General features: G+C 34.8%; 1 protein-coding gene across 13 annotated transcripts in view; it reads left to right on the forward strand.

Moving 5' to 3' along the window:
* RAP1GDS1 (Rap1 GTPase-GDP dissociation stimulator 1) overlaps positions 1-19,357 on the forward strand; it is a 168,081-nt gene that overhangs the window by 88,177 nt on the left and 60,547 nt on the right. For 9 of the 13 annotated variants that reach the window (XM_036255128.1, XM_036255108.1, XM_036255117.1 and 6 more), the window contains one exon: positions 12,918-13,064. The exons of 3 other annotated variants lie outside the window; for them this stretch is intronic. In XM_036255128.1, coding sequence (XP_036111021.1) covers positions 12,918-13,064 — 147 coding nt within the window. Of the gene's footprint in view, positions 1-9,758; positions 9,802-12,917; positions 13,065-19,357 lie in introns of those variants that run through there. One more of the 13 variants, XM_036255199.1, reaches the window with a different exon arrangement.

A 19,357-nucleotide genomic window follows, 5' to 3' on the forward strand; every position in this document is an offset into this window, starting at 1 on the left:
TGTTATATCTTCTTAACATTGTGTAATGTCCCTCTTATCCCAGATAATATTGCTTGCTCTGTCACCTATTATGTTTGATAATACAGCCATACAAATGTTCCTTTGATTAATGTTTACATGATATATCTTTTACCATTTTTAATTTTTAACTTGACTATATCTATATTTAAAGTTATTATTTGTAGATAGCGTGGTTCGGTCTTAGTATTTTATCCAATCTGACCATATCTATCTTTTAAGTGGTTGGTTTAGACCATATGTTTTTAATGCGACTTTTATTTGGTTGGTTTGAAATCTACCATCTTACTAGTTGTTTTCTGGTTTTCCAAATTGTTCTTTGTTTCTCTACCCATCTTTTTCTGCATTTTGTACAATTGGGTTTATCTGCATTATTGGCCTATTAGTTACACTACTTTTTTAAAAAAAAATTAGTGGTTGCCCTGTGGTTTGCAATGAATATCTTCAACTTACACAATTTACCTTGTATATCACACATACTTTAATAACGTTATAACTGTATATTTCAGTTCCCCTCTCCCATCTGGTGGAGCAGTTAAACATTTATCAAGTTCTCTCTTACATGGGCGTGGTTCATGGACCCCCTCCCCCCAAGTTACATCAAAGTAACATGAAAGGTAACTGATCTCAGATCACTATAACAAATATAGTAATAATGAAAAAGTTTGAAGTTTTGCAAGAATTACCAAAATGTGACACAGACATTAAGTAAGCAAATGCTATTTGAAAAATGACACCAAAGACTTGCTTAGCACAGGGTTGCCACAAACCTTCAAATTGTCAAAAAAAAGAAAAAAATGCGCTATCAGCACAATGCAGAAAAGCAAAGCACCATAAAGTAAGATGTTTATAATGTCATATATTTTGTTTTTACATATGTTAAAAACCCCACAATATATTTTTACTTTAGACAGTTATCTTTAAAATAAGAAAACATTTTATTTACTTTTATTTTTATTATTTTTATTCTTATTTCTTTGGGTAGATCAAAATTTTTGTCTAGTGTTGTACACATTCTTCCTGAAAACCTTTTTTTTTTTAATCCTTGAGGATATTTTTCCACTGATTTTCAGATAGAGTGAGAGGGAGGGAGAGAGAGAGAAACATCAGTGTGAGGGAGACACATCAGTTGGCTGCCTCCTGCACAACCCCAACCAGTGCCAGGGATCGAATTGCAACCAAAGTGCCCCTGACCCAAATTGAACCTGTGACTCTGGTCTGCAGGCTGACACTCTGATTTCTCAGCCAAACCGGCCAGGGCTCAGCCATTACTTTATTATTATTATTTTTTAAATCCTTATCCAAGGATATTTTTGCATTTATCTTCAGACAGAGTGGGAGGGAGAGAGAGAAATGTTGATGTGAAAGACACACATTGATTGGCTGCCACCCGCATCACCCCAACCAGGGTCAGGGACTAACCGCAACCAAGGTACATGCCCTTGGCCGGAATTGAACCCAGGACTTTCTGGTTCACAGGCCAACATTAACCACTTAGCCAAACTGGCCAGGGCTCAGCCATTACTTTTTAAATATTTCTTTTACTCTGTTCTATGTCTTCTTCTTCTGATTCCACTTTCACTTATGTTAAACCATTTGCTATTTTCTCACAGCCCTTAGGTGGTCTGAGTTCCCCCCAAACTCTTTTTTTTTACATATTTGTTTTAGTTTTTTAAATTTTTATTTATGTCAACCTTTTGACATAATTTTTCTTCTTTGGCATTGTGTTTTTATTTCTTGCATTTTCAGTTATTTCTTTTTAGTTTCCATTTCTCTGCATAATTCATGGATATTATTTACCTTTTACTTAGGTCATGCAGTATGTTTATCATAGTTATTTTGAAGCTCCTGTTTGATACTTCTAACATGTGAGTCACTTATGAGTAGTATCATTCTTTTTTTTTTTTTATCCTCACCCAAGAACATTTTTGCATTTATCTTGAGATAGAGTGGGAGGGAGAGAGAGAAACATTGACGTGAGAGACACACATTGAGTGGTTGCCACCCACACAACCCCAACCGGGGCCGGGGACAAACTGCAACCCGGGTACGTGCCCTTAGCGGGAACCAAACCTGGGCCTCTCTGAGCTGCGGGCCGATGCTCTAACTGCTGAGCCAAACCAGCCAGGGCATGAGTACTATCATTCTGATGATTGATTTAACTTTTGACAGTGGGTTTTCTTCCTCTCTTTTTTAAATGCACCTCTTAAATTTTTTGGACACTTTTTTTTTTTTCAATCCTCACCTGAGGATATGTTTTTATTGATTCTAGAGGGAGAAGAAGGAGGAGGGGGAGAAACATTGATGTGAGAGAGAAACATTGATAGGCTGCCTTCTGCATGCTCCCGACTGGGGATCGAGCCCCCAACTGGAGCATGTGCCCTGATAAATTGAACTGGGACCTCTCAGTCCATGGGATGACGCTCAGTCCAATGAGCCACACCAGGTGGGCTGCACCTCTTAATTTTTTTATTTAGTGCTGGATGTTGTGTGTAACAAAACAGTAGATACTGAGATTACAGTATTTAATCTCTGGAGATAAGCACACTTTGTTTTATATCAGGCATCATTATGGGGTGACAGTCTATTCAGTCTAGTCAGAAGTTGATCTGGATTTACATTAGCTGTTGCTAATTTTGTTTCAGTGCAATAGTCTAAAATCTTTTAGTAGTTGACTTTTCATACCTTGTGCTTAGAATGGGGGCGCTGGAGGAATATTTTTGTTTTGTTTGTTAGTGTTCCTGCTTTCTCCTGTTAGTGTTCAGCCTTTAGCCATCCATTCATACCTGTAGCACAAAAGGATTCTCTCCATACTCATGCTTCTCTCCCAACAGTAGACTACTGTTGACAAGTGCCATGCAGGGGATCTGTCACAGTTTCTACTAGCCTGTGGACCAGGAAGCCATTTCTAAACATTTTGATGCTAAATAGAGACCATGAAAGATGGTAGATTAAATAACGAGGAAAGAAACAGTAATTTTCTATTGGTTTTGCCTTTATCACAATTTGTTACATGTGATAAAAGTCTATTTCATTAAATAGTTGAAGTCCTATGTTATTGATTATATAATTAAATATTGATTAATTGCAGTTTTATTAATTATACTTGAGATATATTATTGGTGGTTACCTGAAAACCATAATTTCTCTGAGATGTATAAAATCTGAATGTATAATAAAGCCTTACATGCCAAATATTCATGTTTATTTTTTTAAAATATGAAGCTTGATTACTTCACATTATGTGAAGGGAGTGTATTAGTTTCTTAGGGATGCTCTAACAATGTACCACAAACTGGGTGGCTTAAAACAAATTTATTGTTTTACAGTTGTAGAGGCTATAAGTTCAAAATCAAGGTGTCAGTATGGCTGTGCTCCTTCTGAGGCCTGAAGACGAGGAGGCTTTTTTTTCTTCTTTCTAGCTTCTGGTCACCTCAGGATTCTGTGGCTTTTGGCAACAAACTCTTATCTCTGCCTGTGTCTTCACATAGCTGTCTTCTCTTTGTGTTTCTACATCTTCACATGGCATTCTTCTCTATGCATCTCTCTTCTTGTAATGATGCCAGTCCTATTGGTTTAAGGACCTGCCCTACTTCATTATGACCTCATCTTAACTACAGTCATGTACCACTTAACTACAGGGACACCTGGGAAATGCATGGTTAGGTGATTTTTTTGTTGTGCTAATGTCATGGACTATACACACAAACCTGGATGGCATGTCATGGACTATACACACAAACCTGGATGGCGTAGCCTGCTACTGTAATTGCACCTGCTATACTTTTATACGAGTGGCAACACAGTAGTTTTGTTTACACCAACATCACCACAAACATGTGAGTAATGTGTTACACTGTGATGTTGTTATGTCACTAGGTGATAGGAATTTTTCAGCTTCATTGTAATCTTATGGGATCATCATCATACATGGGGTCATTGATGGAAACTTATGCAGCAGATCGCTATAATCACATCTGCAATGACCCTATTTCCAAATAAGATCACATTCTGAGGTAGGACTTGAACATATATTTTTGGGGGATACAATTTTACCCATAATATATAGGAATAATGTCTGTGTCACAAAAGCATAGCATTTCAGCAGTTTAAGATATTAAACTACGAATCTGAAAGGCAGTCTAAGAATATACTCATAAATAAGTCTGCATCATGAAATTGTATTTAAATTTTTAGGAAGAATTTTTGTATTTTATTCTTTTTCAATTAATGTAAATTTAAAGATAGCTGTAATTTTTTTTTAATGACATTTTAATTAAAACATTTGCAAACTCCATCACATTTGCTGCTTATTTGGAGCTTTATTTACTCAGAATTCTGGTAAATTCAAGTAATTCAATCATTTCCTTAACTCATCAATGGGGTAGTTTGGGGATTTTCAGTAATACTTTTTATTTACCTTTCTAAAACATCTAAAACTCATAACACATGTGGCTGGCATACACTGGGAACTAATGGGCTCTTTGAAGTTTAAAACCTAGAATTCTAGTCTCAGTTATAGTTTGGTATGGACTAAAAAAGGCCCAGTAGTATTTGTGTTCCTATATTTAAAATGAGCCTAATTAATGCATATTATTTTGAACTTCTTGTCCAAAGTATATACATGTTCTAATTCTTTCATAATACAGTATTTGTTCTTAGAGGTTAAAAAGTGGCAGAGTAGTAGAGTCTAAAGGAAGAACCATGATGAGCTTGATTAAAATAAATTTTATCATGGCACCTTTGTAATGTTATCACTTTTTGCATACTAACACTAGTAAAGACTTCAGTTGTAATTGTTTTGACTTTAAGCATTTATTTCGAATCACCTTTCTATTCATTAAGACAGAGCACATCAACAATTATTACTTCTAGACAGTATAATTATTCAGAACTCAGCTGGGAAATATTCATAACTCAGTTTTATAGCTTAGCTTATAAAAAGAATTTTTTTACTTATTTGCCATTAGTCTTTATAGTCTCTAGTAATATTGACTTGGGAAAAATAAAAATGAGTGCCTGATTTATAGTGATTAATGATTGGAAGCATAAACAGCAAAATTCAAGGTTTTATTTTAATGTGTTAGAAAAACCCACACACAGTGTATTGCTTCCTATGTGCACAACAAGGACACAGTAGAAACAGAAATGAATAAGAGAATGTCAGATCTAAAAGAACATTCAACAGTCCTCTGCTTCTCCCTTTTCTAGGTCTGACATCAATAGAGGTTAAGGGGCTTCCTTATGGTCAAACTTAACAAAACCCAAAGCTTAGAGACCTTTTTATACCTATTTTATGTCATTACTCCAATGATACTACAATTTTTCTAAAATTAAAAACTTCTACCATAGCAAAATTCTTAAGTTAACATTTTATTTGTTTATTTATTTATTTATTTTAGAGAAGAAGGGAGAGGGAGAGAGAGATAGAAACATCAATGGGAGAGAGCATCAATTGATTGCCTCCTGCGTTTTTCTAACACATGTGACTCTCTCACTGGGGATTTGGCCCACAACCTGGGCATGTGCCCTGACTAGGAATCAAACCCATGACCTCTTGGTACATGGGTGGATGCTCAACCACTGAGCCATACTAGCTGGGCTAAGTTAACATTTTAAATTTTAGGTAACAAAGAAATTCTGATTCGTACTCCAACAACCAAGATTGGCCATAGAATTTTATCATTAGGTGTTCTTTTCTCTCACGTCTTTAGAGACATTAGCTTATGACATATTTACAACTTTCTTTACTTGAAAAGTCTTACCTTCTGTTGAAATAAATCTCACTTTTTTTTGCCCTTAATTAGCTATAACTGGACTTAAATTACATTATGAGATACTGAAAGTGATTAGAAAAAAGGTGCAGCCCTGGCCAGTTTGGCTCAGCGGTTGAAGCGTTGGCCTGCGGTCTGGAGAGACCCCGGTTCAGTTCCCGCTAAGGGCACGTACCTCGGTTGCAGTTTGTCCTCGGCCCTGGTTGGGTCGTGTGGGTGGCGACCACTCCATGTGTCCCTTTCACATCAATGTTTCTCTCTCTCTCTCTCTCTCCCCCCCTCCCCCCACTCTATCTGAACAAAATATCAAAAAATGTCCTCAGGTGAGGATAAAAAACAAAAAAGAAAAGAAAAAAGGTGCATATAATCCTGTGTTTAATATTGGGGAGGGTAAAAAAGTGAGGAAGATTTCTTCTTCTGTTTCTGTCAGAAGTAGGAATCATGGTTTCTGTTAAGAATGCAGAGGTTGGGAAAGGAAGGAACTTGAGGAATTTGTGACTATTTGGATTGGTCATCATGGGCATTGTGACAGGGACCTGTGAAAAAAATTGTGCAGCAGGATTTAAGGGCTTGTTAATGTTTACAAGGCCTATAATTTTATGAAGTTAAAAGATTGTGTAATTTGTTCATTTTTTACTGTGCTTCTAAATACTGTTCTTTAAAGCATGTCTCTAGGAGTTTTAGAAATTTCTTACTTTCAAAATAGATCTCAATGAATGGATATGTGACTCTCCAGGAAACTTGATAATGATACAGAAATTGTGTTACTGTTCTTGACCTTTTCAAGCTCCTACCAATTATATGTGAAATAGATTTTGTCTGTCGACTTCTCTCTGTTTAGTTGCATTTTGGACAGCGATTGTGTAGTTTAGTCTTAATATTTAAATTCATGGATACCCTAAAAATATTTTTTGAGAAAAGGTACCAAAGAACTTTTCAGTAATGAATCCTCAAATATTGATTCTCAGTTGATACTAATACTGTGCTATTGCTGAACTGAATGGCAAAGGTATTTCAGTGTACTATTTTTAGTGTTTAATGATGGAAAAGTGAGTTAGAGTTCAGATTTCCAAAGTTTTAATTCAGAATGCTGATATTTATTATAATTTCTTTAAGCAAAATGTTAGTTAAAATGTAAGGAAAAAGAAATGTGTTTTATAAGTTCTCTTAATTCACTTATCAGAGTATTGTGTCTAAGCTACGTACACAATAAAAGTCATTTGTATTTATCTGCTAAGTGCCTTAGCTTTCATTTTGGCTATCAGTAACCTTAAAAAGCAATCTTTAGTTGTGTCCAAAACTCTTAACCTTTACTGTAGTGTGTGTATATGTGTGCAGCCTATGCACAGCCAACATCATTAATTAAAACTTGCAGAGTGTTATGTGCAGGATGCTGTTATAAAAAACAGAGAGGGAAGCAGTACACAATCCATGACACTTTAGAATGTTAAAGGTGAACTCTTTTTATTTGCTAAAACTTCCTTGAAAACACAAAAGATAATTTATTCAGCAGTGTATTTACACACATATTTTTCTCATGTTTCTGACTTTTAACAAAATTTAGATGAAATTTTATTAGTATGATCAGCTCCTGCTGTTTATTTCTCTCATGGAGTCCTAATTTTCTGAGGTGCTGCATCATAATTATCAGCACAGTAACCATTCCTGATATCACAAAGGATTGTTACTTCTGGTGGGAAGTAAGCAGTTTGACCACATTGGATACATAGGGAACCAAATAATTAGAGGATGAGAGGGAAACTAATATCAATATGTATGTAGACATATTTTTAAAAATAGATTTTGAAAAATTAGATTTTATACTGAGAATATGAAAATGGTGATATTAAGCCACAAAGTGGAAAGTAGCATGAAAGATATAGACTTTTAAATTATAAAAATAAATCCATATTTTGAAAAATTAATTTTAGATAGAATTTACTATTGCACATTATGGACTTCTTTTTTTTTTTTTTTTTTTTTTATCCTCACCCGAGGATATTTTTCCATTTTTTGTACAGATAGAGGGGGAGGGAGAGAGAGGAAGGGAGAGAGAGAGAGAGAAACATCGACGTGAAGGGACACATCGAGTGGCTGCCACCCTCACGACCAACCAGGGCCGGGGACAAACTGCAACCAAAGTACGTGCCCTTAGCGGGAACCGAACCCGGGTCTCTCCGGACCGCAGGCCGACGCTCTGACCGCTGAGCCAAACCGGCCAGGGCTGGACTTCTTTTATATCCAGCACCATACTGCCTCCCAAGTTGTCCTCTTTAGTCTTTTTAAAGATTTGAGCCTTTTAATATCTTTTTTGGGAAAGCTGGTGATGATAGAAATGATAAAAACAAGTATTTGCTTATGTTATTGTAAGGTTTTTCTGTCAGCATGAATATAGAAAAAAGTTCTAGAATTTTTTCCAGTCATACTATTACATAGGTTTTATAGCCAGTTTCTGTAAGCTACTTAACTCACTCTCCGTTTATTTTTCTTTTCAAATTCTAATGTCTATACATGTTTCCATTTATCTCTCTCTTTCTCTTTCTCCCTCCATGACTTCAATTGTTTTGGGTTCCTTTTTTCATATACATGCTGTATACTCTTGATACTAAATTAACTGCCTTAATTGAATATACAGAAAAATGACTGTCAGCAAAGACCTGCTCCTTGTACATTCTGGAATAGTTTCTACCTCTCCCATCAAATTGCCTAAACTTTAAAAGTCAAATAATACCCAAGCAGTAGTGAAGGGGTGAACAGCAGGAGCTCACACACTACTGGAGGAAATATACACTGGCTTTCTTTTATTATCGAGACAGTGGAAGATGTGCAGGTTGTATGAGCCAACATTGCAGTGAATGCTTTATAAATAATAGCTCAAACCTAGGAACAACCCAAGTGTTAATCAGCAAAAGAACAAATAATTGTGATGTGTTCATTCAGTGAATATTGTAGAGCAGTAAGGTAAGCACAAAACAACAAATACAACATTATTTCATTGAAATAAAGTTTAGAAAGAAAGTTAAACCATATTGTGGTTGTTAAAACATAAAACTGCAGACAAACAAACACACGCACATTCATGCTCACTTTCACCCTCAAAGTAAATGCTAATTTACCAAAATCTAGCCAGAGGCCCCAGTCATTCAATAAATATTGAGTGCCTACTATGTACAGCCATCCCTCGTTTATTGTGGTTAATCCATTCCAGATTCTGGAAGTTGCACCTGGCATTGAAGGATTCCTGGGGTGCTCTAATACATAGGCCTACAGTCCGTACGTACAGTAATTTTAATTTTAATTCTAATACAGGGTGTATAATTGACTCAGACAGCTAAGCGTGCGCTGTGTCATTTTCACCGTCTCCATCAACTTTTTAATTAATATATTCGAAAAAAAAACGCAATAGAGTGAAGCCGTGAAAGACAAGCGCAAAGTGGCGAGGGACGACTGTACTAGGCATTTGCTGCCCATAAGGAGGAACAGCCTATTTGGGGAGACATACAAGTAAATCTGAAATTAGGATATACTAGAATACGTCACTATAGTTGTATTCAGTATTTTTAGATCCTTTGCAAGGCCTTACTATAAAACTTGTACCTTATAATGAAATACAGACTTTGTAACATTTTAAAATTTTTATTTGTGAGATATAATAACTATGACATAAACTTTTCATTGCTTTCTGCTTTTGGCTACTGAAGAGTAATGAAAGTACAGTATCTCTTTAGATTTAAAACTCTGCTCTTACCTAGTGTGAAGAAAGTTCATATTTAAAGTTCATATGCTGGAAACTAGTTTGTGTGACAGGTCATCATTAAAGAATATAGCAGGGCTTAATGAGTTGGTGGGCTGCAACTTTATCTAGTGCATAATTGTGGAAAATTAAGGTATGCATTTTATTTCTAGAGGTAACTACTCAGGATACTTCACAACTAGAAGTTACTTATGAGAAGAGTTAGAAGTGAGCCTACATTCAAGGATATGAAACTTTTTGGTAAAGAACCTTTTGGTAAAGAACCTGTGCAATGACAGATGTCCTAATATGTATTTAAAGTAATTTGTAAGATGCCATAAAAGACTTACTCTTTTGCTGGTTTTGGTAGAGTAAAAGAACATAGAGTTATAATTTATTTCTTTACATTCCCAGATTCTTTAAAATATTTTAATAAAATTACCTTTGATCTTGTTTCCCTAGCTGATTAGTCAAAAGAAGGGGAGGGGGGGAGGAAGGGTAGATATAAATATTCCTATAGTGATGGTGAATATTGTTTCAACTTATATATCTGTTATGTGTGCTTTGTTTTGCTTCTCTTCTCAAATTTGATAATATAATTTGTAATATAGAACTTGAGTTTATTTTCTGCAACTAACTCTTAATAACACGAGTAGACAGCCACATTATAGACAATCCATACAGGGCTGGGAGGGAGGAAGGGAATGGAAGGAAGCAGAGAAAGGAAGAAAAACACTTTGGCTCTGCAATACAGATAGGTAATTTGCCTTCTGTTTGCTCTTATATTCTTATTTATTACACTATTAAATAAGATGAACATATTTGTCGAGTACATCTGTATTAACATTTATTGAGGTGATTTTTATTTTTATATATATTTTTAAATTTTTTATTTATTTTTGTTACAGATGTTTCTCCTTTTTTACCCCATTGACACCCTCCTCCCCACCCCACCCCCGCCCCATCCCCAGCTTTGTTGTCCATGTCCATTGGTCATGCATACATGCATATAAGTTCTGTGGTTTATCTCTTCCCACCCCCCACCCCCTCTTCTGAGGAATGTCTGTCTGGCCCTACTTCCATGTTTCTGGGTCTACCGTATTCTTCAGACTGTTATGTTCATTATATTCCGTGTATAAGTGAGATCATGTGGTATTTGTCTTTTTCTGCTTGGCTTATTTCACTTCGGATAATACTTTCCAGGTCCCTCCATGTCATCTCAAAGGATAAGAGATCTTTCTTTCTTACAGCTGCATGGTACTCCATCGTGTATATGTACCACGGCTTTTTTATCCATTCGTCTTCTGATGGACACTTGGGCTGTTTCCAGATCTTAGCTATTATAAATAGTGCTGCTATGAACATGGGGATACATATATTCTTCCTGATTGGTGTTTCAGGCTTTTTAGGGTATATTCCTAGAAGTGGGATCACTGGGTCAAATGGAAGTTCAATTTTTAATTTTTTGAGGTAACACCATATTGTTTTTATTGAGGTGATTTTTAATATTGAATAGCTGAGTATTAAGAGGAAGCCAGCTTAGTTTTTAAAACTCACAGTTTCTAAGCCTTAGTTTTCTAGTACATGAAATTAAGACTTAGCTATTCTCTAAGATTTCTAAATTTGAAACATACAAAATTTATATTGTGAAAGCCCATATTTACTCAGCAATGAGAGCTTTGCAATTTAGGCATAGGATACTATATATTCACATTATTGAAAGTCTGAACATTTAAATTTGTAATCCTAATCTTCAGTTTTCTCCCATATCATCCAGTTACAAATTGCCCAGCAATTCAGATAATTTATAATGTTATTAGAAAAGAAAACTTTGGAAAATAAATTTCTAAATGATACATAACTAACTTTCTTGCTCATCTGACTAGTTATCCTGGCAACTAAGAATTTTCTGTGATCTTACTAGCTGATTAGTATAGGGCCTTGTTCTGCATCTATATAACAATACAATAAAACTAAGTGGACATGAACTGGGTGAACAAAACTCTTTTCATCTTAGTATGAATTTTCTTAAAACTCATCAAAATTATGAAGCAAGTATTTATGAGGCACTGCTATATAAGTTGTGTGTATGCACAAGAAATGATATGTATTGTTTCACTGTCTAATATAATTTGCCACTGATCATATAAAGATGTGACCTTAGTTTTAGTTCTTTCACTAAAAAAATGAAAATCTTTTATTTACTAACTTTATAGCTATAATTCCTTTGTGAGCCATTTCTTTTACTGATCCTTTCTTTACACTTCTATAGCTGCACTGTCCAGTGTGACAAGCCCTTAGCAATTAAAATGTGGCTTGTTGAATTGACATGTAACTGTAAGTGTAAAATACACTCGTATTTCAAAGATTTATTACAAAGAAGAGAATGTAAAATATTTCATTGTATGTTGATTGCATGTTGGGATGATCATATTCTAGATATATTGGATTGAATAAAATATACTGAAATGATTTGTAATGTTTCTTTTTATATTTTTAATGTGGCTACTAGTAAATTTAAATCATATATGTGGCTCACATTTGTGGCTCTTATATTTCTGTTGGATAATACTATTCCTAGAGTCTACCATATTTTACATAAGGAAAGGTTAGATTTAGAAAGACCCTTTTTTTTTTAATCTCTTTCCAGTCTTATGTTCAAGTGTTAGGAAGTATTTTAAAGCTATTTTTTATAATCCAACAGTAAAATGACATCTGTTCTATATAAGATGATGTATGTTTGACCATCGTTTGACCATCATTTGACCACTGGTTGTAATGTTGAAGTATATTTGTGTGTTCTAGATTGGAGAGAATAAGGAAATGGGAAACACAAAGTACCAAGAATTAAAAAAAGGAACATGCTTATGGACTATAGAAAATGTCATTAAAAAGACCCTTGTCCTAATATTTAGGCATTATATGTTGTGATCTAGAATTACACTGTGCCACAGACAGTTTTCTTTGATAACATCCAACTTTGAAAGAGATATTTAGTGGTTTCCAAGGTGAGAAAATATTTCCAGTAGACTATTAGTTCCTATTTTTTACTCTTATACAGAATTGGCGTTTGTAAAAGAGGAGGGGGAAATTTTCATGTTATAATCATAAACTCCTAGGACACACAGAAATTCTTTAAGGTCTTATATGATACCAATGCAAGTAATCTTTTCTTCTCTTGAAAGGAAAGTGATTATCTCTTTTCCCCATCCCATGCCCCTTACCATGTTTATTTGTTTTATTTTGTATTTCCAAAAAGACATGTAATGCCCTTCTTAGGTTTATTTTTATTTACTCACTAAATAAGGAATAACACTGTTATGTTTTGTATTTGAAATTGTAAGGTCCATTTCTTTTTTCTTTTATTTTTAATTTAACTCTTTGTTTTACAGATGAGGGCAGAAGTGCAGTTGACCAAGCAGGTGGTGCACAGATTGTAATTGACCATTTAAGGTCACTGTGCAGTATAACTGATCCCGCCAATGAGAAGCTCTTGACTGTCTTTTGTGGCATGCTGATGAACTATAGCAATGAGAATGGTAAACAAAATTGAAAACTTGCTTTATCTCGGGGGGTGGGATTAAAAATTATCATTACTATAGCACAAATAAAAAATTATGAACAAAGAATTTATAAGTGGCATATAAAATTAATAATTAGTCGATATAAAATTACAATATTTGAAAAATACAGAATGGTCTCATTTATTAAATAAGACTAGTGTTTGAAGGGTTTCTCATGTTAATACTAAAAAGAAACACAGTGGTATGACTTAAGATTTCTTGCTATGAGCATTTAAAAAATAAACTATTAAAATAGCTTTACCCTGGCCGGGTGGCTCAGTTGATGTATAAATTCATGTCATCCCATACACCAAAGGTGGTGAGTTTGATTCCCACTCAGGGCAGATACCTAGGTTGTGGGTTTGATCCTCAGTTGGGGTATGTACAGGACGTTTCTCTCCTTTCTCTCTCTCTAAAAATAAGTAAAAACATATCCTTGGGTGAGGATTAAAAATAAAAGGTTCACCCGGCCAGTGTGGCTCAGTGGTTGAGCATCGACCCCTCTACCAAGAAGTTGCCGGTTGGTCAGGGCACATACCCAGGTTGTGGGCCTGATCCCCATTAGGGGGCCTGCAGGAGGCGGCCAATCGATGTTCTTGCTCATCGATGTTTCTCTCTCTCTCTCTCTCTCTCTCTCTCTCTCTCTCTCTCTAACATCAATACAGAAAAAAATTATTTTAAAAAAAGCTTGATATTTATTACTTTATATTAGTACCAGGAGTAGCTTTAAAACATAAACACTATCTTTATAAGTAAAATTATTTTATCTAGATACTAGGTTTAGTTGGAAGAGTAAAAATAATCTTTTAGTAAAATCTGGCATAAAAATAAAAGCATTTGCAGATGTCTGATTTGAGTAATTTAATAAATACTTGTAGCCTATATAATTATTAATCAAATGAACATAAAAAGAGTGACATGAAAGCTTCACTATACTTTTAAATGTCACAAAAATTTATTTATTTATTATTTTATATTAATTACTTCATGGGCCAAATGTTAAAATTCTGGTAGCTTCCCAGAAATCAGGTCTTTCTGTGGTTTATTTCATAGTGCCATTTTAAATTGTAGTCTGACAGACACTTTATTTGTGTATTGAACATGCAAGATTATTCTTTACTTTCATGTGTTTTAGAAACAAGGCCCTTTAGATATATTTTTTATTTTTTACTTACTAATCATGGGTCTAAAATATTCTCAGTAATTGAAATAAAAAGATAAACATGGATGACACATGGCTACTGACATTTGGCCTTGGTGTTGAAGACAATAGCAAATGGGCAGGGACTGTAGCCCTTGTCGCATTGAAAGGGGAAAGCCATGATTCTGTCTTCTCTAGCCAGCTGTTTCTGTATGGCAGCTTGGTCAAATGCTGCTAAATCTTTTCATTTGGGGATGGGTGGTCAGCTGGAAATCTAGCTTTTCATGTGACGTCTGATTTTAAATATTAGATTATATTTGCATTTTTAGCACTTACAAGTTAAACAGAATGTTTCCTTGGGTTACATTGTATTGAAGGGACACAAATTTTAAACCTGAGTTAAAATTATTCATAATGATAATAATAATAAATAGTTTTCTTTCATCAAATGGCTTGTCTGTAAAACTCAGGCTAGTAATAAATGATAGTCTTTGTTATACAGTCGATTACTTCTGTGTTTCTTGCCCTCATGGAATCATGTTTGAAGAAAATATGTCTGAACTATGAATGAGAGAAACAGAAACAAAAAGCAGAGTCTGGGTAATCTATAAAATAAATAGCTAGATCCTAAATAATTTAAATTTAAATAAAACACAGGTATCTGAATTGCATTAAGAAATTGTTGGCCAGTTGTTCATGTTGTTTTCTTTCTCTTCAGCTTTGCTCAGGCTTGGACACCTGGGAAAGTGGGACAGGTGCTAAGAAAGAGAGGCATTGAGAAAGATAAATGAAAGAAACCAGTCATGAAGCTATAGCAACTTTGGGTATAAATAAAAGAATTAGTTTTGTTATGCATCTAAACTAGTTGTTTGTGCTTTGAGTAAGCTGTTGCTCAAAAGTCTGTACAAAAGTATATCACATGGCCAAATCGTCTTCAAAAGCATCACTAATTCTAATCGAAAGGAGACTGTGATTGAGTCCATGTAACAGGATATCACAGTGTGTAGAAAAGAGTACTGAAAAAGATAGTGAATGAAAACATAAGAGTGCACAGTCAGAATACATAATATATTTCTTCTGTAGTACTAGGTTTTCTCCTGGTGTGCAAGTATTCCCAAGGAATAACTTAGATATTTTTGAAAGTTATATAAACTCTTCTTAGAACATCATTGGAGTAGTGTTTCTGTTCACTTATTCTAAAAGCTGCAATTTGAATGAAGCTTTCAAAACTTACTACATAAAATAGTAATATAAGTTTTAGTATTTTAAAGGAACAAATGCCAAACTTAATACTATCTCCTTTCTGCTTCCTTTTATATTTGTCTTTCATGGGGATCATAGTTTATGAAGTTATTCTTTTTCTTTGTGACACTATTTAACTTAAATTTTATTCTTTTTTGTTTTGCATACTTATTAAGCATCTTTATTTTGAGTGTCATTTATTTATTTACTCTTTAAAATATGTGTTTAAAGCATTTCCAACTTAAATATTAGGTCTTCTTGGCTAACTTTAGATCATTCGGTATTGATCCTGTCCCACCTACATGAGTCACTGAAACAAACAAACAAAAATAGAGCTTTTTGAAACTCAGGAGTCATTTTATGTTAGCACTGATTAAATAAACTCAGTTCTTTTTTATATTTATTTACTATTAAATTTCAGTATACAAGCCTCTGCTACTTTCTGAGTAGAATAGTTGGATGATAAATACCTTCTTGTTGGTCTAGCAGAAAAATAAACTCTACCCTTGGACCCAGTAACTGTGCCATATTTATAGGGAGTTATTCTTTAGCTCCATAGATAAAAAATTTTTAAATACAAAGCTAAGTACTGGAAATGGTCACAAAGACCCACCAACATGGTTTCTCTGGCAAGAACATTTTCAAATTGTTTATTAGTCCTGGACAACCCTGATTATTCCAATTTTTAAATCAATTAAATAGGGAATAAAACAAGTTTCGTACACACATGCAAGACAGATATATTATGAAAATGCTTACTTGGTAAAGGCATTTTTATACCCTTTGATAAACCTGCATGAAACTCAAGGTTCATGAGTTTTAAAACTTAAACTAGCTCCAAACTATATACCTGTAAGCTTTGAGCTGAATATATTATTTTGTTTCTTTGTTGGTGAAGCAATAAAAACTTTTTATATTCAGGTAAGTGTGGAATATCTGAATAGAAAAGATTATAATTACTTAGCCAGAAAAGTCATAACGATAAAAGTGTATAAATAGCCCTGGCTGGTTTGGCTCAGCAGTTAGAGTGTTGGCCTGTGGTCCAGAGACCCGGGTTTGGTTCCCGCTAAGGGCATGTACCTCAGTTGCAGTTTGTCCCTGGCCCTGGTTGGGTCGTGTGGGTGGCAAACACTCAATATGTCCCTTTCACGTCGATGTTTCTCTCTCTCTCTCTCTTCCTCTCTCTCCCTCCCACTCTATCATGTCGATGTTTCTCTCTCTCTCTCTCTTCCTCTCTCTCCCTCCCACTCTATCTGAACAAAAAATGGAAAAATGTCCTTGGGTGAGGATAAAAAATAAGTATATAAATAAAATCATGTTTAAATAGAATGAGACAAAACTTTGTTTAGTGAAAATCATTTCAAATTTATCCTTTTGGAGAAAATCATACCCGTTTTTTGCGTGGTAAAAAAGCAGTCTTCGATTCTGTGGACCTCCAAAATAGTATTGCGTATTTGACAATTGTGGTTAGAGAAAAGCATATTGACAATTTGACATCCGATTTGAAGAAATGTACTGAACTTCCTATATTTTCTTCATCTAGTTACAACTTTAAAGTTTTAGTTATTTTATAAACAAGGAACTCAAACCTATTATTGGAGATAGCTTTGTCTCATTAAGTTATGAATATCTTTTTTCCTAGCTCTAGTTACCCAATGCCAAAGCATTGCAGTGAAGACTGAAAATTTTGTTCATATATCCAGCTGTTTTCAAATGTTACACCATTTTAGCAAATAGTGGGAGTTTGGAAAATATTTATTAGTTGACTTTTCTGGATACTTAGTATTGTCCAAAATTGTTTTATTAACAAAATCAAAACTCGGAAGAAAAATGTTATTGGAATACATTCTCTCATTAAATAAATTAGAAGCATTATAAAATCTTGCTCACTGTATCAGCTGATATTCCCTATTCACATACATGACAGTAGCAGAAAGTGGCATTGAAAACATGCTCATAACAGTACTGAAAAATTTACCATAGGTGATTCACAAACTTGATAAATCTGCAAATGTGCTCTGGAAAGTTGATTGCAAAACATACCAGTAGTCTAAAGCAGCAATTTTTTAAACATTTTTCATCTCATAGCACATATAAACTAATTACTAAACTTTTGTGGCATTCCAAAAATATATATATTTTTTGCCAGTCTGAAAAAACAATAGGTATAATTTTTATTTCATTCACACTGGACAGCTGTTGTCATATTTTCATTTGACAATCTAAGGGAAAAGATGTCAGTGCTCCTAACTAGTCAGGTATTGCATGTTTTAGAAATTCTTGTGGCACACCAGTTGAAAATCTCTGATCTTAAAGCAAAGCACCAGAATAATTTAACACCTTGTTAAGGAATCTGTTGGTGGTCACCATTTTTATTATATTACAAGTAACCATTGTTAATAAATATCTTCTCAAAAATTCTATAATTGAGAGTTAAATCTTTTTCTTTTTCTTTTTTTTTTTTTTTATCCTCACCCGAGGATATTTTTCCATTTTTTGTACAGATGGAGTGGGAGGGAGAGAGAGGAAGGGAGAGAGAGAAACATCGACGTGAAGGGACACATCGAGTGGCTGCCACCCGCACGACCAACCAGGGCCGGGGACAAACTGCAACCGAAGTACGTGCCCTTAGCGGGAACCGAAACCGAGTCTCTCTGGACCGCAGGCCGACGCTCTAACCGCTGAGCCAAACTGGCCAGGGCTAAATCTTTTTCTTAATACACCTATGCTAGATAGACACATAATTCAGGAAGAAGTCTGTTGTAACTCTAAAGCAAATTAATGATGATAACAAGCATTAAAGCAACAACTATAATTACTTATTCTACATAAACTGTGCCGTAAGAGAGAAAACTAGGGGAAGTAAACATTTTATAAAGAAAGGAAAAATTAGTTTCCTTCTAAAATGAGTAGCATAAGTTTGTCCTCGGCCCTGGTTGGTCGTGCGGGTGGCAGCCACTCGATGTGTCCCTTCACGTCGATGTTTCTCTCTCTCTCTCCCTTCCTCTCTCTCTCTCTCTCCCACTCTATCCGTACAAAAAATGGAAAAGTGTCCTCGGGTGAGGATAAAAAAAAATAATAATTAAATAAATAAAATGAGTAGCATAATGTACACAGTCTATGACTGGCTTCTTCATGTGACCTATATCATATATATAATACATATTTATATGTGTATATATATGACTTTTACATGTAGAGCTGATTTTCCTCTAATACCTTAACTCCTTGTTACTGAAATTCTGGTGGTTTTTGTTTTTGTGGTTCCTGAAATCTCTCCAGGATATTCTCATGATAATTCTCACATTTATTTGCTATGTGGACTTAATGTAACTGAACTGGTTGAAAGGAGGCCATCTGTGCGACCTAGGAAATGCAGCTCATAGGATACGTTATTAGAGCATAATAACTGGATTTAAATAATAAGTCTGATACTTAAATTTAGTTGTTGAAAATAGGCCTGTAAAGTATGTTCTCTCCTCTAATTTAAAGATCATTTAATGTGTCATTAATTTCATTTGACCAGTAGCAACTATTTCACAATTCTGATCATATGATTACTCACTTTTCTAGTTGAACTCATTCCAATAACTTGGCTTACTTCTTGTCTTTTTCTTCATACTTAGGAAGAACAGAAATTATAGGAATAGTCTTGATTAAAAATTAAAATGCGCCCTGGCCGGTTTGGCTCAGCGGTTAGAGCGTCGGCCTGTGGTCCTGAGAGACCCGGGTTCAGTTCCCGCTAAGGGCGTGTACCTCGGTTGCAGTTTGTCCCCGGCCCTGGTCGGTTGTGCGGGTGGCAGCCACTCGATGTGTTCCTTTCACATCGATGTTTCTCTCTCTCTCTCTCTGTTCCTCTCTCTCTCTCCCACTCTACCTGAACAAA

The sequence above is a fragment of the Molossus molossus genome, unplaced genomic scaffold (assembly GCF_014108415.1).
Source record: "Molossus molossus isolate mMolMol1 unplaced genomic scaffold, mMolMol1.p scaffold_m16_p_1, whole genome shotgun sequence".
Lineage (NCBI taxonomy): Eukaryota > Metazoa > Chordata > Mammalia > Chiroptera > Molossidae > Molossus > Molossus molossus.